At 35.3% G+C, this 22628-nt stretch overlaps 11 protein-coding genes across 11 annotated transcripts; 7 read left to right on the top strand and 4 right to left on the bottom strand.

Moving 5' to 3' along the window:
- Positions 1-2938: 2938 nt before the first annotated feature.
- Positions 2939-3124, bottom strand: CBG12132 (the record flags this gene model as incomplete). Its single annotated transcript, XM_002636165.1, has 1 exon — positions 2939-3124. The coding sequence occupies one exon, from the start codon at positions 3122-3124 to the stop codon at positions 2939-2941; it is 186 nt and encodes a 61-aa protein (XP_002636211.1).
- Positions 3125-4590: 1466 nt separating this feature from the next.
- CBG26999 lies at positions 4591-7054 on the top strand (the record flags this gene model as incomplete). Its single annotated transcript, XM_045237029.1, has 4 exons — positions 4591-4823; positions 5046-5357; positions 6391-6711; positions 6838-7054. The coding sequence occupies 4 exons, from the start codon at positions 4591-4593 to the stop codon at positions 7052-7054; spliced, it is 1083 nt and encodes a 360-aa protein (XP_045099247.1).
- A 708-nt stretch (positions 7055-7762) lies between these two features.
- Positions 7763-8895, top strand: CBG26998 (the record flags this gene model as incomplete). Its single annotated transcript, XM_045237028.1, has 2 exons — positions 7763-7779; positions 8553-8895. The coding sequence occupies 2 exons, from the start codon at positions 7763-7765 to the stop codon at positions 8893-8895; spliced, it is 360 nt and encodes a 119-aa protein (XP_045099246.1).
- Positions 8896-9286: 391 nt separating this feature from the next.
- Positions 9287-10538, top strand: Cbr-dhs-14 (the record flags this gene model as incomplete). Its single annotated transcript, XM_002636164.1, has 4 exons — positions 9287-9326; positions 9371-9798; positions 10116-10286; positions 10335-10538. 4 exons carry the CDS (start codon positions 9287-9289, stop codon positions 10536-10538), a joined length of 843 nt encoding a protein of 280 aa, XP_002636210.1.
- Positions 10539-10767: 229 nt separating this feature from the next.
- On the top strand, positions 10768-12139 carry CBG12128 (the record flags this gene model as incomplete). The annotated part of the gene is made up of 4 exons (XM_002636163.1): positions 10768-10807; positions 10850-11277; positions 11596-11766; positions 11936-12139. The coding sequence occupies 4 exons, from the start codon at positions 10768-10770 to the stop codon at positions 12137-12139; spliced, it is 843 nt and encodes a 280-aa protein (XP_002636209.1).
- Positions 12140-13353: 1214 nt separating this feature from the next.
- On the top strand, positions 13354-13752 carry CBG12127 (the record flags this gene model as incomplete). Its single annotated transcript, XM_002636162.2, has 2 exons — positions 13354-13365; positions 13549-13752. The coding sequence occupies 2 exons, from the start codon at positions 13354-13356 to the stop codon at positions 13750-13752; spliced, it is 216 nt and encodes a 71-aa protein (XP_002636208.2).
- Positions 13753-14351: 599 nt separating this feature from the next.
- Positions 14352-15497, top strand: CBG12126 (the record flags this gene model as incomplete). Its single annotated transcript, XM_002636161.1, has 4 exons — positions 14352-14621; positions 14836-15030; positions 15082-15252; positions 15294-15497. 4 exons carry the CDS (start codon positions 14352-14354, stop codon positions 15495-15497), a joined length of 840 nt encoding a protein of 279 aa, XP_002636207.1.
- Positions 15498-15616: 119 nt separating this feature from the next.
- Positions 15617-17412, bottom strand: CBG12125 (the record flags this gene model as incomplete). Its single annotated transcript, XM_002636160.1, has 3 exons — positions 15617-15979; positions 16216-16362; positions 16852-17412. The coding sequence occupies 3 exons, from the start codon at positions 17410-17412 to the stop codon at positions 15617-15619; spliced, it is 1071 nt and encodes a 356-aa protein (XP_002636206.1).
- A 439-nt stretch (positions 17413-17851) lies between these two features.
- On the bottom strand, positions 17852-19067 carry CBG12124 (the record flags this gene model as incomplete). The annotated part of the gene is made up of 4 exons (XM_002636159.1): positions 17852-18055; positions 18100-18270; positions 18452-18646; positions 18798-19067. The coding sequence occupies 4 exons, from the start codon at positions 19065-19067 to the stop codon at positions 17852-17854; spliced, it is 840 nt and encodes a 279-aa protein (XP_002636205.1).
- Positions 19068-19535: 468 nt separating this feature from the next.
- Positions 19536-22296, bottom strand: CBG12122 (the record flags this gene model as incomplete). Its single annotated transcript, XM_002636157.1, has 2 exons — positions 19536-19574; positions 22027-22296. 2 exons carry the CDS (start codon positions 22294-22296, stop codon positions 19536-19538), a joined length of 309 nt encoding a protein of 102 aa, XP_002636203.1.
- CBG12123 lies at positions 20403-21680 on the top strand (the record flags this gene model as incomplete). Its single annotated transcript, XM_002636158.1, has 4 exons — positions 20403-20672; positions 21019-21213; positions 21261-21431; positions 21477-21680. The coding sequence occupies 4 exons, from the start codon at positions 20403-20405 to the stop codon at positions 21678-21680; spliced, it is 840 nt and encodes a 279-aa protein (XP_002636204.1).
- Positions 22297-22628: the final 332 nt, after the last annotated feature.

The following is a 22628-nucleotide window of genomic DNA, read 5'->3' as shown; positions in this document are numbered from 1 at the left end:
ATCAGTCCAAGCTGGAGACTTTGTGGTTGGTTATTGAGAAAATATCTTAGTAGTAAAAAAAATTNCCGATAGTTCTGATAAAAAATTTTGAAATTCAAAAAAAAAAAACTTCCAGCGACATCATCGACAACTGCAAACTGGAAATCATCTTCTGTGAAAACGCAAAACGTGCCGAGGGCTTTCTATCGTCCAAAACTCCAGAACGTCTTCAATCAATGAAGACATTGATTATTNCCCCTCATCAAAAAAGTGGCAGGTGAGAAAGAAAGGAAGTGTCATAACAGGAATGATATAGTGATAAGAAACGGGTGATCATGTAGTTTGGTGATTTTGTATCTAATTCTTTCAAGATATTGATATATTAGAAAAATAATATGGACACGCTATTTGTTTCGGTTAGAAAAGGCGATGGATGGATGGGGGTGTTGTAAAATGGAGAAGAAAAAGTGGATTAGAATCGGAACCGAGTAGCTGTGAACACATTGAAGGCGTTATACGATGATGGAATCTTTGTGTAAATCGAAGGGGGTAAAAGAGGAAGAAGTATAGGAGGAGGGAAAGATTTAAAAGTTAGAAATGCTTGTAAGTTTAACAAAAAATTTAGTTGGATTTTTGGAAAACCTAGGTTTTTGAAAAAAAAGTTTGAAGAATTCAAGAGAGATCGGTATCTGAAAAATTTTCTGCAGTTTGAAATTAAAAAAAAAAACAAATCTGCAGTTCTAGATAACGATAAACTGTCAAATGATCTAATTTTTACTGATAATTGGTTTTTTTTCTGGAGCAAAAAAAAATTGAAAAACATGTTCCAAAATTGGGTAAACATGGCATAGAGCACGAGTTGAAATAGGACTTTGTACGGTCAAAAATAGACTGTACTTGAGGAGAAAAATCAAATTTTCGAGTTTCCAGATTTTCAGTTTGATATTATTCAAATTTTGTATAGTTATGAAAAATCGAATTTTTAGAATTTTTTCAAAAATGTCAAATGTCTAAAATTCCAAGGAACAAGCAAGAAATCAAAAAATTATAGAAAATAAACAAGAACTGGAAATGGATTGTGCCTATTTATATGCACCTAACTATCTTATCTATGCAAGTTTAGAGAAAGGCTACTGTAGTAGCCATGGGGGGACTACTGTAGTTTTAGATGGAGATAAGACAAAGTTACAACCACCTCGCATTTCCATCCATTAAGTTTGAGAACGAGGCATTTTTTATCTTATCAAATTGGAAAGTACAAGATTTAAAAAAGGGATACCGACAAATAGACAGGGAGAGGTATGAATGGCAAAATGTACTTTTTGGAGACATTTTCTAAGGGTGAAGTACACTCCTTGGGATATGTTTTGAAATCTTTTTTGTCCAGGAAAATTTTGGAATTTTGAAAAATCGTCAAAAATTTTAAAGAAAAAGGAATTTTAATTTGGAAATTTTGGTAATAGTTGTTTGAGAATATTTCCGAAATTCTGAATTTCTGGACTTCCGGATTCCTGAATTCTTGATATTCTTAGATTCTGAGATTCTGAGATTCTGAGATTCTGAGATTCTGAGATTCTGAGATTCTGAGATTCTGAGATTCTGAGATTCTGAGATTTTGAGATTCTGGGATTCTGAGATTCTGAAATTCTGAAGGCCTGAAATCCTGAAATCCTGAAATCCTGAAATTCTGAGATTCTGAGATTCTGAAATTCTGAGATCCTGAATTTCTGAAATTCTGAATTTCTGGACTTCCGGATTCCTGAATTCCTGAAATTCTTAAATTCTGAGGTTCTGAGAATCTAATGTTTTGAGATTCTGAGATTCTGAGATTCTGAGATTCTGAAATTCTGAGATCCTGAATTTCTGAAATTCTGAATTTCTGGACTTCCGGATTCCTGAATTCCTGAAATTCTTAAATTCTGAGGTTCTGAGAATCTAATGTTTTGAGATTCTGAGATTCCGAAAATTCTGAAAATCTGAGATTCCGAGATTCTGAGATTCTGAGATTCTGAGATTCTGAGTTTTTGAGAATTTGAGAGTTTGGAACAATGAGATTTTCGAATATTCTGATAATTTTGGATTTTGGATTTTCAGAATTTCTAAATTTCAGAATTTTTTTGAATTTCTGAACTTCTGAATAATTTTCGAATTTTCGAGTTTGGCAACGAACCAATGTTTTTTCGAAATCGAAATTTGTAATTGAAAGATAATACGAAACAAAATCCCCAAGATTAGCCCCCAGATTTTCACTCATTATTGAACAAATGTACCGCCGTCTACAGTAACATTTTGAAGTGTGAAAATTTGTGAAAATCCCCAAAGTAAACAAAAAAGTTTTGAGAGTGATCTTCAATTTTTGTTCTGTTTTTGAACTGGGCGAAAAAATAACAAAATTTATCTCATTTTTGAACAGAAATAAGGCTAGGAAAAAGGGAAATAGGACAAAAGGGGTTTTTGAAATATCGAGATTCTGAAATTCTAAGACTCAAAGGCATTGAGATTCTAAGATTTTGAATTTCTGAGATGCTGAAATTCTGAAACTCTGCAATTCTGAAATTCAGAAGTTCTTTGATTCATAGATTCTGAAATTCTTGGAATCTTATAAGGGAATGTCGTTCACAAAGCTCTTCAGAATTCTCTCTGAATTGACATATTTGAAGAACCGAGTATGGGCTCTTCCGTAAGGAATGTGACTACCTGCCACACGCGCTGAAACTCAAGAAAAACCGATCTGAAAATGTGAGAATTAAGGAAGTCTTTGAGCCAATATATCTTGGTTCTCGTGAAAGATATAAAAAACATTAATCAACAAAAATGTTTGGCTTAAAATCAGAAACATTTCATTAGTGAAATTTTTTTTGATATGTCCAACAGGAAACAAGGTAATTAGGGTCAAAGGAACGATATTTTTAAAACGTTTCACATTTTTTAAAGCAAAGATTCAATAGTTATGTGAACGTTATGAATCCGGGCTTCCGGGCTTCCGGGCTTCCGGGCTTCCGGGCTTCCGGGCTTCCGGGCTTCCGGGCTTCCGGGCTTCCGGGCTTCCGGGCTTCCGGGCTTCCGGGCTTCCGGGCTTCCGGGCTTCCTGGTTTCCGGGCTTCCGAGTTTCCGGGCTTCCGGGTTTCCGGGTCTCGGGTCCCATCCAGGGTCCGTTCCGGGAAAATCAAACGTTTCAGGCAATTCGGAACCTCCAGAAAATTCATCTGAATTGGAAGATTCTAGGATTCGGAAATTCAAAAATCTTGGAGATTTTGAAAATTCAGATCAATTTTTAAAATTACAGATCTATCAAAACAATTTTCCGAGTTTAAGATTCCCATTTCAGCCATTCAATCCAGTATTTTTTCTGTATCTAAAAACTTCAAGTTCAATTCTTGTCTGAAGTTTCGCATTGTTTTCCAGTTTCGTATCTTTAATTTCTTAAATGCCATCTGGATTTCCATCCGTGTGATTTCTCTATTTCTCTAATCTCTCTTTATCTCTTTTCTCCGAAACTTTACACTTTTCTCAGCCGCCGCCCGTCCGTTTTTCTCTAGATTGCTGTGTAAAAATACACTGATTTTTGCCAATGCTGCTCTTTGAGAAATTGTTTTGTGTTGTTCTGAATTTTTCCAATATAAAGCTTGATAAAAGTATTGATTTTTTTGCATTTTTTTATCTGAGCAATAAAAAAGTTTTCAGTTGTTTCGATTCGAAGCATCTAGATTTCAGTAGTTGCCATAATTCCTGTTACAGAACTGTCTTCTAACTTTGAGCCAATTTATCTCATTGCTTGTAAAAGATATCAAAAAGTGGTAAACTGGTAACATTTTTATCATTATGTCAAAAATGTTATCAGTTGATAGTTTTTCGATATCTCTCACAGGAAATGAGATAATTGAGCTCAAATTTGACAGCTACAGTTTATACAGCTTTTATCGATTTCCATTTTATATTGATATTTAGCTTTTTGTCAAGTTTATCTTTATGAAAGTACTTGGGTGATAAGAGATTTAAAAAAACAGAAAGAAAGAGAGAGAGAGAGATAGATAGAGAGAGAGAGAGAGAGAGAGAGAGAGAGAGAGAGAGAGACACAGAAAAAAGACTTTTTCTAATCTTCCTTATACATATATAAAACGCTACACGCGTCTGTCTGTCCCGGTTTCACCCGCCCGCACACGCCTGGGAGGCTCATCCCCGCGATTATATACGTGAAGAAAATTTTATCTTTTTCGCTGTTTTTTGATTTCAGAAACTCAATTTTGTTAGAAAATACGTGATTATCATTAAAAATATAATGAAAAATTCACACGCACATAATCGCTGGGGGAGGGGCGGGAAGCAGCGGGTGGCTCCTTTTTCCACTCGCCCAAATGGAAACCCTAACCGGTGTTACTCTGTGGACTTTTGAAAAAGTTGAAAAATAAATATATATTTATGTGACCCTTTGAAAAAAGTAGAGAACTGAACGACCAACCAGTAAAAAATAGGTTAAATCGCGCCGAAGTGCTGGTTAAGAATAAAATCATTTTTAATTCTTCTAGCAAAAACATTGCTTCTCAAAATTATTCTTAAAATCTTTAGAAACAGAAATTCCCGTTTTTTTAAATGTTCATTTTCAAGGACAAAATGCTGTCAACTGCTTACGAGAATTTTCGAAATGCGGGTAGAGAACATTTGGAAGAAGAGATTCAGAGATTGACAGGTCAACATTTGGATATCAAGAGAACGTCTGAAAAAAGTCAATCCGAGGAAATGCAAAAAATGATCAAGAAGGAGCAGAAAAAGCAGAAAATTCAAGAAAATCGGCTGAGAATGGCACAAATGTTCACTGGAAGAACTGGAACATGTCAGGGACCAAGGTAGGTGTACAGAAATCGTTTTTTTCTGAAATCTTTAAGTCTGAAAACTAAGAAAAAAAATAAACATTATAAAAATGAAAAATGGTCCAAAACATTTTCAAAATAAATCGAAAAATCAAAAATCAATTTTAAAAATTAGAATAATTTTCTGAAAGACGGATCTTTCAAAATAACTCCGAATATTAGTTATGAACTAAAACTTCCGAATTTCCCAATTTTCAGAGAAACCCGAATGCGTGCAAAGCTCACCGCAAAACTAGCTCAACGCGCCAGACTCAATTTCGAGCTTCTCGAAAAGGAATCCATTGCTCATTCCAAATCAAAAATCGAAAAGGAAGCTCTCCGTGCAAAGCTGGAGGAAGACGCTCGCCAAGCTCAGGAGGCAATGGAAATCACTCGTGCTCAACGGGAAAAACTTGAGGAGAGGTTGAAAATGTTCCAGGAAAAATTGGCAAAAGAACAAGCGGCATTGGAATGCGCGGAGAGGGTTCAGAAGGCTGAAAAAGAAAGGATGAAGAGAGAACAGGAGGAAATGTGAGTTTTTGTGACTTTCATAGGGTTTGGTCATCTCCAGGTAATCTGGAGAGGGCAGGTAACACCTGGATAGTTAGATACACTAAAAACAACACTTATTAAGCCATAAAAAAATTAGGCCATAAAAAGAGATTCTTCTGGGACATTTTTAACTCTCGCCAAAATAGAAGAATTGAAAGGATCTAAAGATCTCACAAATCTTCAAATACTTGTCTTCAGACTTCTAAAGTTTTTCAAAGCTGTCAGAGACATTCAAAAGCAGTATGGACTTTTCCTGAACCTTCCAAAGTCTTCAGAAGTCTCAAACACCTGACAGAACCAAAGCAGAACTCTAAACCAACGTTAGATATTCGTCAGACTCCTTTAGAACATACTTGCAAAAATCGTTGAAGGTCCGGCCCAGGCCTTGAAAAATTTTGAAGGCCCTCCCGGACCGGAATTTTTTTGGCCAAAATTTCTCAAAAAAATTTTTTTTTGAGAAAATTTTGAAAATTAAAAAAAAACTAGTTTTTGAGAGAAAAAAGAGAAAAATGTTATTTTGCTTCAAAAATGCAATTTTCTGTCCGATCCCACTTCCGGAAAAAAGTTAGCAAAAAAATTATTTTTTAAAAATTTGTTTAAGCATTGAAAATGCAATATTTACAATCCAGCTTGAAATTAGATGCTAACCACAATGTTTTTCTAGAAAAAAACAAGCTTTGTTTCCTAAATTTCGACGCTAGCGCCAACTGTCCGGGCCTTCCGGGCCTCCCGGGCCAGGCCCGGCTTTCACCAACTTTTTGAAGGCCCGGCCCGTTGCAAGTATGATTTAGAACCTTTGAAAACCCTTCTGAGCTTTTGAGATCCCTTTAGAACTCTCCCAAAATCGTCAGAACCTTTCAGAAGCTTTTGGAACTCTTTTAAACCCTTCAGAAGCCTTTAGAAGCGTTTATGGCTTTTCGACAGATTTTAGAAGTCTTCAATATTTTTCATAACTATTATCCCAAAATTTCAGAGCCGCCATCGAAATCCGCAAAGCCGAAATCTACTCCAGACTTGCCACGTACGAAATTTTACGCTTCGCCGAACTCCGTCGACTTCGAGATCGATATTTGGAGAATGAGAAGAAGCTGGAAATTTTGAGCCAACAGGAGAAGCTAGAAGAGGTCAAGGAAGAGGAGATTACTGTAGAGGTGTCAGGAACGGTGTCGTCTTCGGAGGAGTCAGATGATTTTGAAGTGTCTGATGATCCATTTGAAGATGAGATGATGACAGAGGAAAATGGGGAAGAAGAAGAGGAAGAAGAAGAGGAGAAGGAAGAAATGAGATTAGTGGAAATGACCAACCCGGAGAAGCTTCAGAAGATTTTCAAGAGGTTTGTTTTTTTTTTGAAAAATAGATTTTAGAGTCTCCAAATTTCAATTTTAGTCATATTTTATATGAATTTATAGAAATTCTCAAAACCTATCATCTGAAAGTCTGAAAAATCTGAAATTTACAGAGAGACCTGTGCCGAGCGTGCTCTTAAAGAACGTGTGCTCCGTCGACTTAAGCTGAAACTTGACAAACGTCGAATGGCTAGACAAAATGAGCTTCTGGAAGTTTCTGATCTCAAAAATCCAAGAATCGAAGAGCCGGAAGACTTTGGTAGAGCGGATGAGGAGGACAGAATGCGAAGAATGCAATATCTGCGTGGCGGCTACCGAAGAGATTTCTAGATTTCATTTTCTTAACCGAATTTTTTTTTATTTGAACGAACGAACATATGTGTATTTGAAACGAATTGTAATATTAATGATTAAAAATAAAATTAGAAAACACATTTTTTGGTTTTTTTTCAGAACTTCTCGGTATTTTTTGGAATTTCAGCGGTTTTTTTTTCAGAAAATTTCGATTCCGATGAATTCCTGAAATTTTAGATTTTATCAGATTTTTTGGAATTTTATATTTTCAGATTTTTCTAGTTACCAAGGAAGTTCCTATGATTCCTGTTTGTCTGAAATTTCTGAAATACGGAACTTCTGAACATTTGAATTTTGAGGTGTTCAATTTTTCAATTTTGTATTCTGAATTTTTGCATTTCTAAAAAAGTTTGAGTTTTTGAATTTTATTTTTTTAATATTTTGGATTTTTTGGAGATTCCTGGATTTTTTGGAATTTTCAAAAATTTCCAAAATTTGGAGTTTTTAGAGGTTTCCTGTAATTTCCAAATTTTTGAGAAGAATTTCACGAATCACATGATTTCACATATATTTCCTGTACGCCCACCCGACGGATAAAAATGAGCAAACATTAAGAAGAGCTCTCCCACGAGAAGTGTATTTGTATACACGAAAAACCTCCTTCCCTTGTGATCAAATCTTGAGATTATTGATTTTTTTTTTGGAATCTGAGAGTCTGAAATTTGATTTTTGAAAAAAGTTACAATGGCTGATGATAATAGGTACGTTTTTATGTTTAAAAAGTACGTCTTTCAGATTTTTCAACTAATAATAGTTTTTGGAACTCCTGAAAATATCCAGAGTGTATTTCAGAATAACAAAATTATTGAATTCTTGATTTTTTAAGTTCAGAAATTCAGACATTTTGTATTGCAGAATGTCAGAACTTCTGAATTTCAGAACTTTTCGAAATGCTGCATTTCTGACCTTCAGAATTTTGAAATTCCAGATTTCTCGAATTCCTGACTTTCAAATTTCAGTACAGATTTTAAGAATTGCAAAGTTTCAGTATTTCAGATTCCCAGAATTTCCGAGTTTCTGAGTTTTTTAATTTTTTAGAATTTCCAGTTTGCTTGATGGATTCGAAATTATCAGTTTAGAAGATGTGGTGATAATTGGAGATTCAGAATCAAAACCAAATTCGAAGTGAGCTTTTTTTTGAAATTTCAATATAAACACATCTCGAATGATTTTATGTTCAAAATTTCAAAATAATTTTTACCGGAATTTCAAATTGTAGAACTGTATTTTTTAGACCCTCACCAGTCAACGAAGTGGACCGTGCGAGAGAAAAATTAGCCGAGAAATTGCGAATTTTAAAAGAAGATCAAATTCAACAAAAATTGGAAAGAGAGCAAATCAAAAAGGATTTGGACGATTTGAAAAGATCGAATGATGAGAGAAGAAGAAAAGAAGATGAGAATAAAAAGTAAATTTTATTTGATTTAAAAAAAATTTAAGAGTATAAAAATCTAAATCTCAAAAATTTTTCCAGATCCAACGAAGTCATTGAAGCAAAGTTGGCAAAGTTGGAAGATTATGAAAAAGCGAGAAAAATGGAATTTGAAAAATATTTGAAACGATACAAGGACAATCAAAAAACACCGATCCGTCAGCAGTCAGTTGATGGAAATTCTGAATTCAGCTCTTCATCAGGAGCCAAGATCAAAAGAGCACAATCTGAAAGGATGCCCAATTTTAGCAATAAAAAAGTTACTGGTGATAAAATTAGTGAGAAGCGGAGACTGAAAATTGACAAGCCAAAAAATCAAGGAAATGGAAAATTGGAAATTGAAGCAAATGAAAAAGTTACAAGATTGGAGGATGATAATTTTTAATAATTGATTTGCTTAATTCAATGAATTTTTCGAATTCAAACGTTCAGAAACTCAAAAATTCAGATATTTGGAAATTCAGAAATTCGAGAATTCAAAAAGTCAGAATTTCATACGCTAGAAGATTATGGAGCTTTTTTCACAATGACAAGTTTAGACGATTTGTCATGAGTCTGAAAATCAATTTTCTTCAATTTTTCTCTATTTCCCCATTCAAAAACACGTATCAATTATCCCTGTTTTGATTTTGTGTCATTAATTCAAAACTAAACTTTTCTCATATCTTATCACATAATACGACACATGTGGTCAACAGAGACCACACTTGTCAGTATAATAGCAAGTCACGTTTTTGATTTTTCCATCATTGAGTTCTAACTTTTTCTTCAAAACCATGTCCAATCGATTCTCCGGTAAAGTTGCTCTTGTTACAGGTTAGTTTAAACATTTTTTCTCTGACCCTAAACGTTCCATTCAGGGTCCTCCAACGGAATCGGTAGAGGAACTGCTATCCTTTTCGCTCAGGAAGGTGCCAAAGTGACCATAACCGGAAGAAACACCCAAAGACTCGAGGAGACGAAACAGGAGATTTTGAAGGCTGGAATTCCAGAAGACCATGTTTTGGCGATCGCCACAGACTTGGCTACAGAGGAGGGACAAGATGAACTTATCAATAAAACAATTAAGAAATTCGGAAGACTGGATATTCTGGTTAACAATGCTGGAGCCGCTTTTAATGACGAAAAAGGAGTAATTGGCGTAGATCAAAATGTCTCAGTTTATGATAAAATAATGCAAATCAATCTAAGGAGTGTTGTCACTTTAACTCAGAAATCCAAGAAATATTTGGTAGAAGCCAAGGGAGAGATTGTGAATGTCTCTAGTATTGCTGCAGGACCACAAGCGGTGAGTTGGCTTACTTTTAAAAAAATCGGAAAAGTTGGTTGATGAGATTTTTTGTCGATTTGTTTGAAAAAGTAAAATATAAGAAAAATATTTTTCAACAAAAAAGACGGTTTTCCATTTGACCAGAATTGTTTACTATCTTGAATCATTGCATCAGAAATGACATCTAAAAATATGCATTTTTAAAGTGTTTAGCAATTCCAAGTACCGTGAATCCTGTATGAAAAGGGACCCTGTAATAAAAAGGTCCGTACATCTGAAATGTAACATTATCAAAGTGCCTAGGGATCTACAGTATTATAGTTTCTCTTTTTCAGCAACCCACCTTCCTATACTACGCCATGTCGAAAGCAGCACTAGACCAATACACCAGAAGTGCAGCTATCGATCTTATTCAACACGGAGTCAGAGTCAATTCCGTGAGCCCTGGAGCAGTGGTCACTGGATTCGGAGAAGCTATGGGAATGCCATCAGGCATGCATGAGAAGGTAAGAGACAATAAATATGTCATCAATATAGAACTGTTTTCTTTTCAGTACGAACACTTCATGGAGACTCACAAAGAATGCATTCCATACGGAGCCATTGGAAAACCAATCGATATTGCTCATATTATTGCATTCCTTGCTGATCGTAAATTGTCTTCTTATATCATCGGCCAGACGATTGTAGCTGATGGTGGATCTTCGCTGGTTATGGGAATGCAGGCTCATGATATGATGGACATTTTGAAATCCTAATTTTTTTTTCAATTTGTGAATTCCGCCCAAAGGCTTTATTTAGGCCAAATTTTCTCATATTAGCTTTTCTCTTGTTTTGAAAAAAAAAACTCGAAATTTTGTGCACAATTTCTTTCTGCTCACTTTTAATAAACATTAACATCACCATAGACCAAAAATGAAACAAAACTGATTATTCTCTTATCAGTTTCGATTTTTCATTCACCACTTTTTCCGCTGTTTGCCAACAATGTCAACACGATTCTCCGGAAAAGTTGTTCTTGTTACAGGTAACTCCCTCAAAACTTTCCAGTTTCTAAGGTAATTCCCAGGATCCTCAAATGGAATTGGTAGAGCAACGGCTATCCTATTCGCTAAGGAAGGTGCTAAAGTTACCATAACCGGAAGAAACGCCCAAAGACTCGAGGAGACAAAACAGGAGATTCTTAAGGCTGGAATTCCAGAAGACCATGTTTTGGCAATCGTCACAGATTTGGCTACAGAGGAGGGACAAGATAAACTTATCAATGAAACAATTAAGAAATTCGGAAAATTGGATATTCTGGTTAACAATGCTGGAGCTGCATTCAATGACGCTGAAGCGAAGACTGGTGTAGACCAAAACGTCTCGATCTATGATAAAATAATGCAAATCAATTTGAGGAGTGTTGTTACTTTAACCCAGAAAGCGAAGAAATATTTAGTAGAGGCCAAGGGAGAGATTGTGAATGTCTCTAGTATTGCTGCAGGACCACAAGCGGTAAGTTTCAGATGAATATGAGGTTGAATGAGGTGGCTACAGTAGCCATAAGCTGAAATCCATGAGATGGGGCCGTAACCATAAGCCATAAACCATAAGGTAGAAGATAAGCCGTAAGCTATGAGATATACTGGGACAGTGGGCTTGAGCCAATGGAAAGTCATAAGGATTTGAAAGTCAAAAGGAAAATGACTTTGCGACCGCGTAGCTCAACTTTTGGCGGTTGTGAACCTTCAATATTTTTTCCCATGAGTTCAACTTCTCAAGAAGATATTTTGTCAGCTACTTTTAATATAAAAAAGCTCAAACAACTTTCAGTACCCTGCTCTTCCCTACTACGCCATGTCCAAGTCTGCTCTAGACCAGTACACCAGAAGTGCAGCCATCGATCTTATCCAATACGGAGTTCGTGTGAACTCTGTGAGCCCTGGAGCAGTGGCAACCGGCTTTAGACAGGCCATGGGGATGCCAGCGGAGACTTATGAGAAGGTAACTTTTGCTGTTCAGTTGTGCAGAACATGATCTTGGTAGGACCTCTGTAATTCACGATTTTCGAAAATTCGAAAATGGTCTACAATAAAACGTTATTGATTCATCTAGCTGAAATCAGACCATCACAATAACCAACACTTTTTAAAAATTCAAGACAAGTTTTCAGTACACCCAATTCCTGCAATCCCACAAGGAATGCATCCCATACGGATCCATTGGTCAGCCAATCGATATTGCTCATATTATTGCGTTTCTTGGTGATCGTAAATTGTCTTCTTATATCATCGGCCAGACGATTGTGGCCGATGGAGGGTCCACTTTGGTCATGGGAATGCAGGCTCATAATATGATGGACATTTTGAAATCCTAAATTTTTGAAATTACTATCAAGCCCACATTTTCAATCTTTACAATTAGAATGTTTCATTTTTTTAAAATAAAATATTTTTAGCTATGACAATTCAACTACGAAAATAAAATAAACAAATAGAACTACTCTTATCAGTCTTTGTATTTTCAAATTTTCATTTTGTATACTTTTTTTGAAATCATGACCAACCGATTCTCTGGCAAAGTTGCTATTGTTACAGGTAAGTTTTATAGAACCGGACTTGAGCTTTAAAAGTGCAAAGGTTTGAAAGTTTTTTGGAAATTTTCAGGCAATTTTTTACTAGCTAACCCTACATTTTTCATTTAGGATCCTCAAATGGAATTGGTAGAGCAACGGCTATCCTATTCGCTAAGGAAGGTGCTAAAGTGACCATAACCGGAAGAAACGCCCAAAGACTCGAGGAGACAAAACAGGAGATTTTGAAGACTCGAATTCCAGAAGACCATGTTTTGGCAATCGTCACAGATTTGGCTACAGAGGAGGGACAAGATGAACTTATCAATGAAACAATTAAGAAATTCGGAAAATTGGATATTCTGGTTAACAATGCTGGAGCTGCATTCATGGATGATAAGCGGACATCTGGAGTGGATCAGAATATATCGGTTTTTGATAAAATAATGCAAATAAATTTGAGGAGTATTGTTACTTTAACTCAGAAAGCCAAGAAATATTTGGTAGAAACCAAGGGAGAAATTGTGAATGTATCTAGCATTGGAGCTGGACCACAAGCGGTGAGTTTTCATCATTGACGGACGTTCTGGGATCTGTTATTGTAAGACATTTTCTATATATTATGATTTTGACATCATTAATTCCTAGATTTGAGCTAAACGTTCGCCAAAAATCAGACCTAGATTACCACTCGAATTTTGCGAAAGCACCGGTCCGAAAGATTTACATTTGGCTATGAAAATCGTAATTTCCTAGCTATTTCTTTCTGGCACCGAAGCCTATTTAAAACCTATTTTATTTGAGTCAGCAATGCCAGTCAACAAGAATAATATAAAATTTTCAAATTTTCAAAGTTCCAGCAACCAAAATTCATCCACTACGCTCTTTCCAAAGCATCACTAGACCAATACACCAGAAGTGCAGCCATCGATCTAATCCAATACGGAGTTCGTGTGAATGCTGTGAGCCCTGGAGTGGTTGCAACTGGGTTTGGAGAAGCCATGGGGATGACACGTGAAATGGACCAGAAGGTAATCTTAAATCCTATACTTGCATTTTGAGCTCGAGTATCTCGATTTCTATAAAATATGTTAAAAGTTGTCAGACTACAAATATGTTTATCACATTCTGAGAAACATTTTATCAGTTGATAGATTTTCAATATCTCTCATAGGATCCAAGATAATTGATCCCTAAAATTGTTATTTTTTCAGTACTTCAATTTCCTCGAATCGCACAAAGATTGTATTCCATGTGGATCCATTGGAAAACCAATCGATATTGCTAATATTATTGCGTTCCTGGCTGATCGTAAATTGTCTTCTTATATCATTGGACAATCAATTGTAGCCGATGGAGGGTCCACTTTGGTCATGGGAATGCAATCTCATAATATGATGGACATTTTGAAATCCTAATTCAAATTTTTGAATTACTCTGCTTTTACAATTCAACATGGTCATTTTGAATTCTTAATTTTTTATTAATAAACCCACAGTTTACCATTTGAAAAGAAAACTCGAGTGATTTTCCGGCAAGTCAAAAAATCTGACAAAAAAAATATAAAGCGAAAAACTGAAAATTTTACTCTGCAAAAAAGAAACAGTCATTGAGCACAATTCGTTAAGTCAGAATTAGAAAAAATCGCGTTTCCTCAGATATTTTGTTTTTTTTCTGGATCACAAAATTCTATGTCCATTCCCTTCATCTCTCACAAACCACATCGTTTTCCCTCTCTTCAAAACGTACACTTTTTTTCTTACTACGAGAAACATAAAATACAAATCATCACACTACGCTTACAGGCATATAAATTGGAAGAAGTAGCGAATTTTCATAATAGGAAATTTTTTTTCGAATCGAATACATACTTGTTCCTGATCTTGTTGCTTTTCCTCTCGTTTTAGTCTTTAGAAAAATTAAATTTTTTCCGAAATTCTGTCATCTTAAACTTCAGAAAAAAAACTCCATTTTCTGATTTTCAGACTTCTCATCTTCTCAAAATCCCTTCCAAACTATGCCCCGCTTCTCTGGAAATACTGTGATAATCACCGGATCCTCAAATGGAATCGGAAGATCGGCAGCTCTTCTTTTTGCTCAAGACGGAGCAAATGTTACAATCACAGGAAGAAATACAGAGAGACTTGAAGAAACCAGACAACTCATTTTGAAATCTGGAGTCTCAGAGAGTCATCTGAATTCTGTTGTGGCTGATGTCACAACTTCTGATGGACAGGATTTGTTGGTCAAATCCACTTTGGACAAATTTGGAAAAATTCATATTTTGGTGAGTCCGATAAATCTCAGGAATCATTGCTAGCTACAAAAAGGTCTCCGATGATTGAATTTGAAAATTGGCATTCAAGGAGAAAATTACAATTTCTAAATTTCGATATCGGATTTTCAATTTTTTGAAGTTTATAAAATCCGAATTTTGTAGAGAGGCTATCATTTGTCTCCGGGAATTTTTCCTGTATTCAAAAATACGGTCCCATTTCCAGGTGAACAACGCTGGAGCTGCTATCCCAGACCCCAACGGGGTCTTTGGAACCGATCAAGGTGTTGATATATACCATAAGACCATGCATTTAAACTTGCAAGCTGTAATTGAGATGACTCGAAAAGTTAAACCACATTTGATGGAAACCAAAGGAGAGATCGTCAATGTTTCGAGTATTGTGGCTGGACCACAGGCGGTAAATTAGTCCTTGACATTAGACGAAACCTAAAACTTAATATTTTTTCAGTCCCCCAAATCCATCTACTACGCAACTGCCAAAGCTGCACTTGAACAGTATACCAGATCCACTGCCATCGATCTTATTCAACACGGAATCAGGGTCAATTTGGTGCGTCCTGGAATTGTGGAAACTGGATTTATGACGGCTATGGGGATGCCGGATGAAGGAGCAAAGAAGGTTAGAATATATTCAGAATTTTTTTACCCACATGTTTCCAGTGCTACAACTTTCTCGCCGATCGCAAAGAATGCATCCCAGTGGGTGTAGCTGGCAAGCCTGAAGACATTGCGAATATCATTTTATTCCTTGCTGATCGTAAATTGTCTTCGTATATCATTGGCCAATCGATTGTAGCCGATGGAGGATCCACTTTGGTCATGGGAATGCAGTCTCATAATATGATGGACATTTTTAAATCCTAATTTTTTTTTTCGCTAATTATTGAAATTTTTGAAGTAATAAATTCTACATATATGATTTTTTGTGGTTAATTGTATCAAAACTTGAAAAAAACAACTTTTATTGGTAAAAAATATAGTGATTATCCGGGAAATTGTCCCGGAAAAAAGTTATCAACTTTGACAGCCGGACCTCCAGGATTTATTCCCATTTTCCCTCCGATCCCTAAACTTCCCAATCCATTTTCCAAGGCTAAATGCTCCTCAACTCCAATATACAATCCCAGTTTTTTTCGAATACATTTCGGAAGTACCAATTTCAAAACGGCATCTCGAATTGTTCGATTAAGGGTCAAGTAAGCGATGCACAGGCATCCACTACTCCATTGCCAAACGACGTGTCCTGTGATAATGAGCCATTGAGGAGAATAAAAATGTTGCATATATTCATAAATGAGAGCAGCACTGGCATGAAAAAAACACAAGATTACACCTTGGAGAACAATCTGGAATTTCGAAAAAAATACCGTGAAACCTGTAATAGAAGGGCCCCCAAACTTTTAACTTTTAATCAATTAGTTTACGTTCCGGTTTAAAATATTAAGAATGTGTTAACTGACAAAACATTTCTGCTATAATAATAAGCAATTTATCAGTAGACAACATTTTCATATATTTGACAGGAACCGAGTTAAAATTACCCAAAGTTAATTCAATTTTTTAATTTTTCAAATTATTATACCTGTCTTTTCGACTTATACAACCACATCGATGTTGAATATCCGTGTTTGAAAATCAAAAAATAGCATAAATAAAAATATAAAAATGTGGTCAGTACAGCGGCAATCACATTGTTAGCTGCATGTGCGAAGTTTGGGTAGAGATTTGGCTGAAAGAAATATTTATAAAAACTAGAAACAAATTCGAATAAAGGATTTTTTTCGAAAATTTTAAAAATTTTAAAAATCAAAAAGTTATAGATATAGAATTTCCGGCAAACCGATAAAAAAATCTAAAGTTATGAGTTTCAAAAAACTCAGATATTCCCGAATATTCGCCGAACAAAATCGAACAAAAAGTTAGGAAAATCAAAATATCCGGAAAATTAAAATTTCAAAGAGTTCTGGAAAATTGAAAACTTTTAAAGTAAAAAAAAACCGAAAAAGCCAGAAATTCGCAATTTTCAAATTCTAATGTTTTCAGGAAATCTTATAAAATGATAAATTATTTTATAAAATGATAAATTAAAAAAAAAAAAAACTTTGAGTGTTCCGAAAATTCCGAGAACCTTTTGATTTCGAAAAATTCGGATATTCTAAAACTTAGAGAACCTAACAAATTCCAAAACTTTAAAATTTCCAAAAATTGAAAAACTCACATCTTTGCCAATCATTGGATCGGATAAAAAACAGCTGCAGTCCGGATTAAAAAACATAGGCTTATTAAAAACCATTGAATAAATTCCATATACCAATAAAACGCATTTCACAACTCGAAACACATTTTTCTCAAATAGGAACGAGAATAAAAATTTGGGATTAATTTCTGTGCACCGTTCCATGCCGAGTAAAATTGATGCCAAGCAGCCAGTCATCCAAGCGCCACTCGCAAAGTCTCCAATGATAAAAAAGAAAAGTGGAGAATCGCAAAAATGGATTCCATAAAATGATAAGAATCCAGAGGCCAAGGAATTTGTAAATAAGGATAGAATATCAATAATTGCCAAAATCAGCATCAACTGATAAGCTGGAGTTTTACCCTTGTGTTTTATCAGGGAAATGAAGCAGGGAATGTATAAAATCATAAAAATCAAACCGGAAGCCATTAAATAAATCCCAAAAATTGGCCAGGAAATTTTAGATCTTTTAAAATCCACTCGACATTCATAAGCATCTGGCCACAAATTGAAATTGTGAGTTAGCGGATAGAAAAGCGACATTTCGAACATCGACATGTTATTTGAGGTTGGTGAAATGGAATATTCTAGAAAACTCATTGTTTTTGAGAAAAACAAAAATTCCACTGGGATTTTTATAATCTGTTTGTGATAGATTAAAACTTGTCTACGTTTTTTTTGTGAATAGGAAAATTTGAATCTTGTGATTTTTTGAGTGGGTTGGAAGAAAAGATTGAAGAATAGGCTTCATTAAACCTTTTTTCTGGGAAAATGGCATTTTTTGAAAAGATTTTCGAGAACTGGAATCATTTCCGTATTGAAATCTTTTTGGAAATATTCGGAAAAAATCCTAATTTCCTGATTTTTGACATTTGAGAAAGTTCTTTCCATTCAAAATTTTATTGAAAAAATACAATTCATAAAAAACATTTACACTAAATTTGTATACATTCGGTGATAATAATAAGTTCAACTCTGAATATTAAGACTTCAAAATGTCCAAAAAACTATGAGCCTGCATTCCCATAACCAACGTGGATCCTCCATCGGCGATAATCGATTGTCCGATTATATAAGAAGACAATTTACGATCAGCAAGGAACAAAATGATATTTGCAATGTCTTCAGGTTGACCAGCGACCAATGCAGGAATGCATTCTTTATGGGAAGACATGAAGTCGCATAACTGTAAAAAATATATCTTCTAGAATCAATTAAAAGGTTTCTTACCTTTTGAGTTGCCGCATCTGGCATTCCCATAGCATTCACAAATCCAGTGGCGACTAGTCCAGGACTAACAGAGTTGACCCTGATCCCGTATTGGATAAGATCGATAGCTGTGGATCTGGTGTATTGGTCAAGAGCCGCTTTAGCAATAGCGTAGTACATGAAATCGGGTTGCTGAAAAATATTAGTTGGAAATTAGACAAGAGCCGGTAATATAATAGAAGACCTCTCCCTAACTTTAGCCCAACACAAACCCATTCTAACCCTATCAACACTAAGTTTCATCTAGAAAATCACATCTAGATCTATTTCAAAGACACCGATTCTCGATAGATTCCAAATTTCAAAACCATACCGCACGTGGTTGTCCAGCAACGCTGGAAATATTGATGATCTCTCCTTTGGTTTCCATCAAATGCGGTTTCACTTTTTTGGTCATCTCAATCACAGCTTGCAGGTTTAATTGCAATGTTTTATGATAAACATCAATGCTCTGATCGGTTCCAGTAGCACCAGTGGCGTCTGGGATACCGGCTCCAGCGTTGTTGACCTGGAAAATTTATATGGTTTCATGACGAGCCAAAGAAAGTTAAAGAATGTCTGGTACAACCTTTAATTTATAAAATTTTCTTTTGAAAACCCTAGTCAAAACAAACGTTCAAAATTAAAATTCAGTCATCTCAAGAAATCTAAAAACCTACCAAAATATGAATTTTTCCAAATTTGTCCAAAGTGGATTTGACTAACAAATCCTGTCCGCCAGAAGTGGTGACATCAGCCACAACTGAATTCAGATGACTCTCTGAGACTCCAGATTTCAAAATGAGTTTTCTGGTTTCTTCAAGTCTCTCTGCATTTCTTCCTGTGATTGTAACATTTGCTCCGTCTTGAGCAAAAAGAAGAGCTGCCGATCTTCCGATTCCATTTGAGGATCCGGTGATTATCACAGTTTTTCCAGAGAAGCGGGGCATAGTTTGGAAGGGATTTTGAGAAGATGAGAAGTCTGAAAATTTGGGAAACTTGAACGATGCTAAAAAAAAGATTGGAAATCAAAAAGTATTTAGAATCAGAATGTGAGATTAGGTTTTTCAAAACTCAGAAAAAATTAATTTTCGAAAATTTCAAGAAAAGAAATACTGCACTAAAATAGGCCAATTTCAGAAAATATATTTTCTGGGAAAAGTTTAAATACCCATCCTTCTATCACCTCTGTTTGTGTCCTCCATTGTGTCAAAAAGCGAGAGAGCGTGTATTTTGAAGAGACTGCAGACAAACAAACACAAGATTTTGTGTCCGGGATGATTTGAAAAGTGCCATTGACCACAGAAAATTGGAGTCAATTTTTGAAATTTGAGTTTTGTTCAAATGATCAGATAGTGAGAAATTCGGAGAATCTGGAAATCTGAAAATCAAAAAATGGAAAAGAAAGTCGAAAGTTTTTAAGTTTTGCGATACATTTGGACTTGGACTCTGAGAATCTGAAATTCTGAAATTTCAAATTTCTAAATTTTTGAATTTCTTCGATATTCTAAATTTCTAAATTGTCTGGAAAATCTTAATTTTTGACATTCTTTATTTTTTTTTCTGATAAGGAAATGTTTGATCCTTCAGGAAAATAATCACTGATAAGACCCAAAAACATTCTGTCGACCTAAAAGTACACCCAAAAACCAGTTCATTTTCCTAGACACAAAATAATATTTTCAAAAAATATCATCCTCAGAAAAAATTGATTACAATTTTCTGTGGCCATTTATCCCTTCACATGGTTTCGGACACAGAAATCTCTAGACACCCTATAAAATGACACACTATTTTTTCTTCTTGTAATTTTTTTTTGAAATTTTTCGCACTACGGAGAATACAAAAGTTTGTGTTTGGAGAGAAGAGTAAACAAGATGAGATGGAGAGTATTTAAACACTTTCAGGAAGGTCAAATTTCATTTTCAATTTTTCTTTTATGTAGACCGAAAGTACTGAATTTTCGGTGGCGTTTCATGAGAATCACCTGTGAATCGAGGCTGTGCAAATCACGCCCACGGCCGGCCGAGACTGAGACCGTGGGTAGGTTGCCGAAGACCATCCAGTCCGTTCTATGGTCGCTATGCACCTATCCCAGAAGTACCCTTAGAATGATGCTTCCGGCCGCGGGACAGCTTTGTATGTGATCCTAGTTGAAAGGATCCTGTTATAAATAGATTTTTTGGTATTTTTAGGATTTTCGAAATATCTTTAAAATCTTCTACTTCGTTTCCCATTTTTTCAAATTTTCAGACTTCTCAATTTCCCTAGCTTGCTACTAAACCATGCCTCGCTTCTCTGGAAAAACCGTAATCATAACTGGATCTTCAAATGGAATCGGAAGATCGGCAGCTCTTCTTTTTGCTCAAGACGGAGCAAATGTTACAATCACAGGAAGAAATGCAGAGAGACTTGAAGAAACCAGACAACTCATTTTGAAATCTGGAGTCTCAGAGAGTCATCTGAATTCAGTTTTGGCTGATGTCACCACTTCTGGCGGACAGGATTTGTTGGTCAAATCAACTTTGGACAAGTTTGGAAAAATTCATATTTTGGTGGGTTTTAGTCTTCATTACGGAAGTTTTTGGCTTTTAACATGATCCTAGAAACCCCAAACATCATCATTTCCCTCGAAATACATATTTGGGCAAATTATATTTTTTCTAGAAAACAAGAATCTGAAAAAACTCTGTTTCTTTCAACAAACTTAACTTTGGTTATATTTTTGATAGTTCGATTTTCTCTAATTTACTTTCATTTATTTCGAAAATCTTTTTTCCAATCTCGAAATGGCTCGACATTTTCTCAAGAATTCACAAGGTCGGAGCATGTAATTGATACCTTTTCTTAAAAGTTTTCCAATGATTCACAATTGAACCTTAAACTCTTTAATTTTTCCAGGTCAACAATGCTGGAGCAGCTGTTGCAGACGCCACCGGAGCCACTGGAACCGATCAGAGCATTGATGTTTATCATAAAACATTACAATTGAATTTGCAAGCTGTGATTGAGATGACCAAAAAAGTGAAACCACATTTGATGGAAACCAAAGGAGAGATCGTTAATGTTTCAAGCATTGTAGCTGGACCACAGGCGGTAATTTCAAAAAATTTCGTTATCTAAATCACAAAATGACTTTTCAGCAACCCGATTTCATGTATTACGCTATTGCGAAGGCGGCTCTTGACCAATACACCAGATCCACAGCTATCGATCTTATTCAGCATGGAATCAGAGTCAATTCTGTTAGCCCTGGAGTTGTCGCTACTGGATTTACTAATGCTATGGGAATGCCAGATCAGGCATCTCAAAAGGTATAGGATCTTCTTTTTGATTCTAGCAAATCGTTTTCTTTTCAGTTCTACAACTTCATGGCTGCTCATAAAGAATGCATTCCTGCATTGGTCGCTGGTCAACCTGAAGACATTGCAAATATCATTTTGTTCCTTGCTGATCGTAAATTGTCTTCCTATATCATCGGCCAATCGATTGTCGCCGATGGAGGATCCACGTTGGTTATGGGATGCCAAGTTCATGATATAAGGCAAATGATGGGATTGTAAATGTTTACCTTTTGGCTCTTACAGTTTGCTGATTTAATTTTTTTGAATCTTTTTTTCAAACCCCTCATGGAATCATAAACAATAAAAATCGCATTTCATTTACTTGTTCCTTGAAAATTATATCTAAATCCCAAAATAGTTCTTAAATCGGTCACTTGGAAGCCTTTAATTAATGTCAATCCTCAATCAGCTGCAATTGTCTCTTCAGTGGTATAAGAAGGCAATTATGCTATTCTTTTAGCTTTTCTGATAAGCTTTTTTGATGCTCATCTGGATTTTTCAAGTTTCTAAGACTTTGTGGAATGTCAAAAAAGTTTCAAAATTGAATATTGATTCAAAAAAAAACCACAAGAATATGAATTTTTTCAAACTTGTCCAAAGTGGATTTGACCAACAAATTCTGTCCATCAGAAGTGGTGACATCGGCCACAACAGAATTCAGATGACTCTCTGAGACTCCAGATTTCAAAATGAGTTTTCTGGTTTCTTCAAGTCTCTCTGCATTTCTTCCTGTGATTGTAACATTTGCTCCGTCTTGAGCAAAAAGAAGAGCTGCCGATCTTCCGATTCCATTTGAAGATCCAGTGATGATTACGGTTTTTCCAGAGAATGACATGACAGAATAATACAGAAGTTCTCATACTTTTTTCTGTTCCTATGGTATATATACCAATATTTTTCGTAGTGAAAGCACAACCTACAGTAAAACTCTAGGTTCTCAATTTATCTGATTAAATGTGATTTGTGAGACAAAAATTCGTGTCAGTTTTGTCATTTTGTTGACGGAGTTTGTGATTGCACCTATTTTTTTCAAATTTTAATTTTTAGGTCCCTTCATTGGAAAGATCAAAATCCTAAATTTATAAAAAGATCCTACAGATCATAATTATTGTTTTAATTTCTATTTTTCATTTAAAAGTGTTGTGACTTGTGTTATCTTTTCTCTCT

The sequence above is a fragment of the Caenorhabditis briggsae genome, assembly GCF_000004555.2.
Source record: "Caenorhabditis briggsae complete genome, chrV, whole genome shotgun sequence".
Taxonomy (NCBI): Eukaryota; Metazoa; Nematoda; class Chromadorea; order Rhabditida; family Rhabditidae; genus Caenorhabditis; species Caenorhabditis briggsae.
Note: the sequence above shows the minus strand (reverse complement) of the source record. Positions and strands in the feature narration are given on the sequence as shown.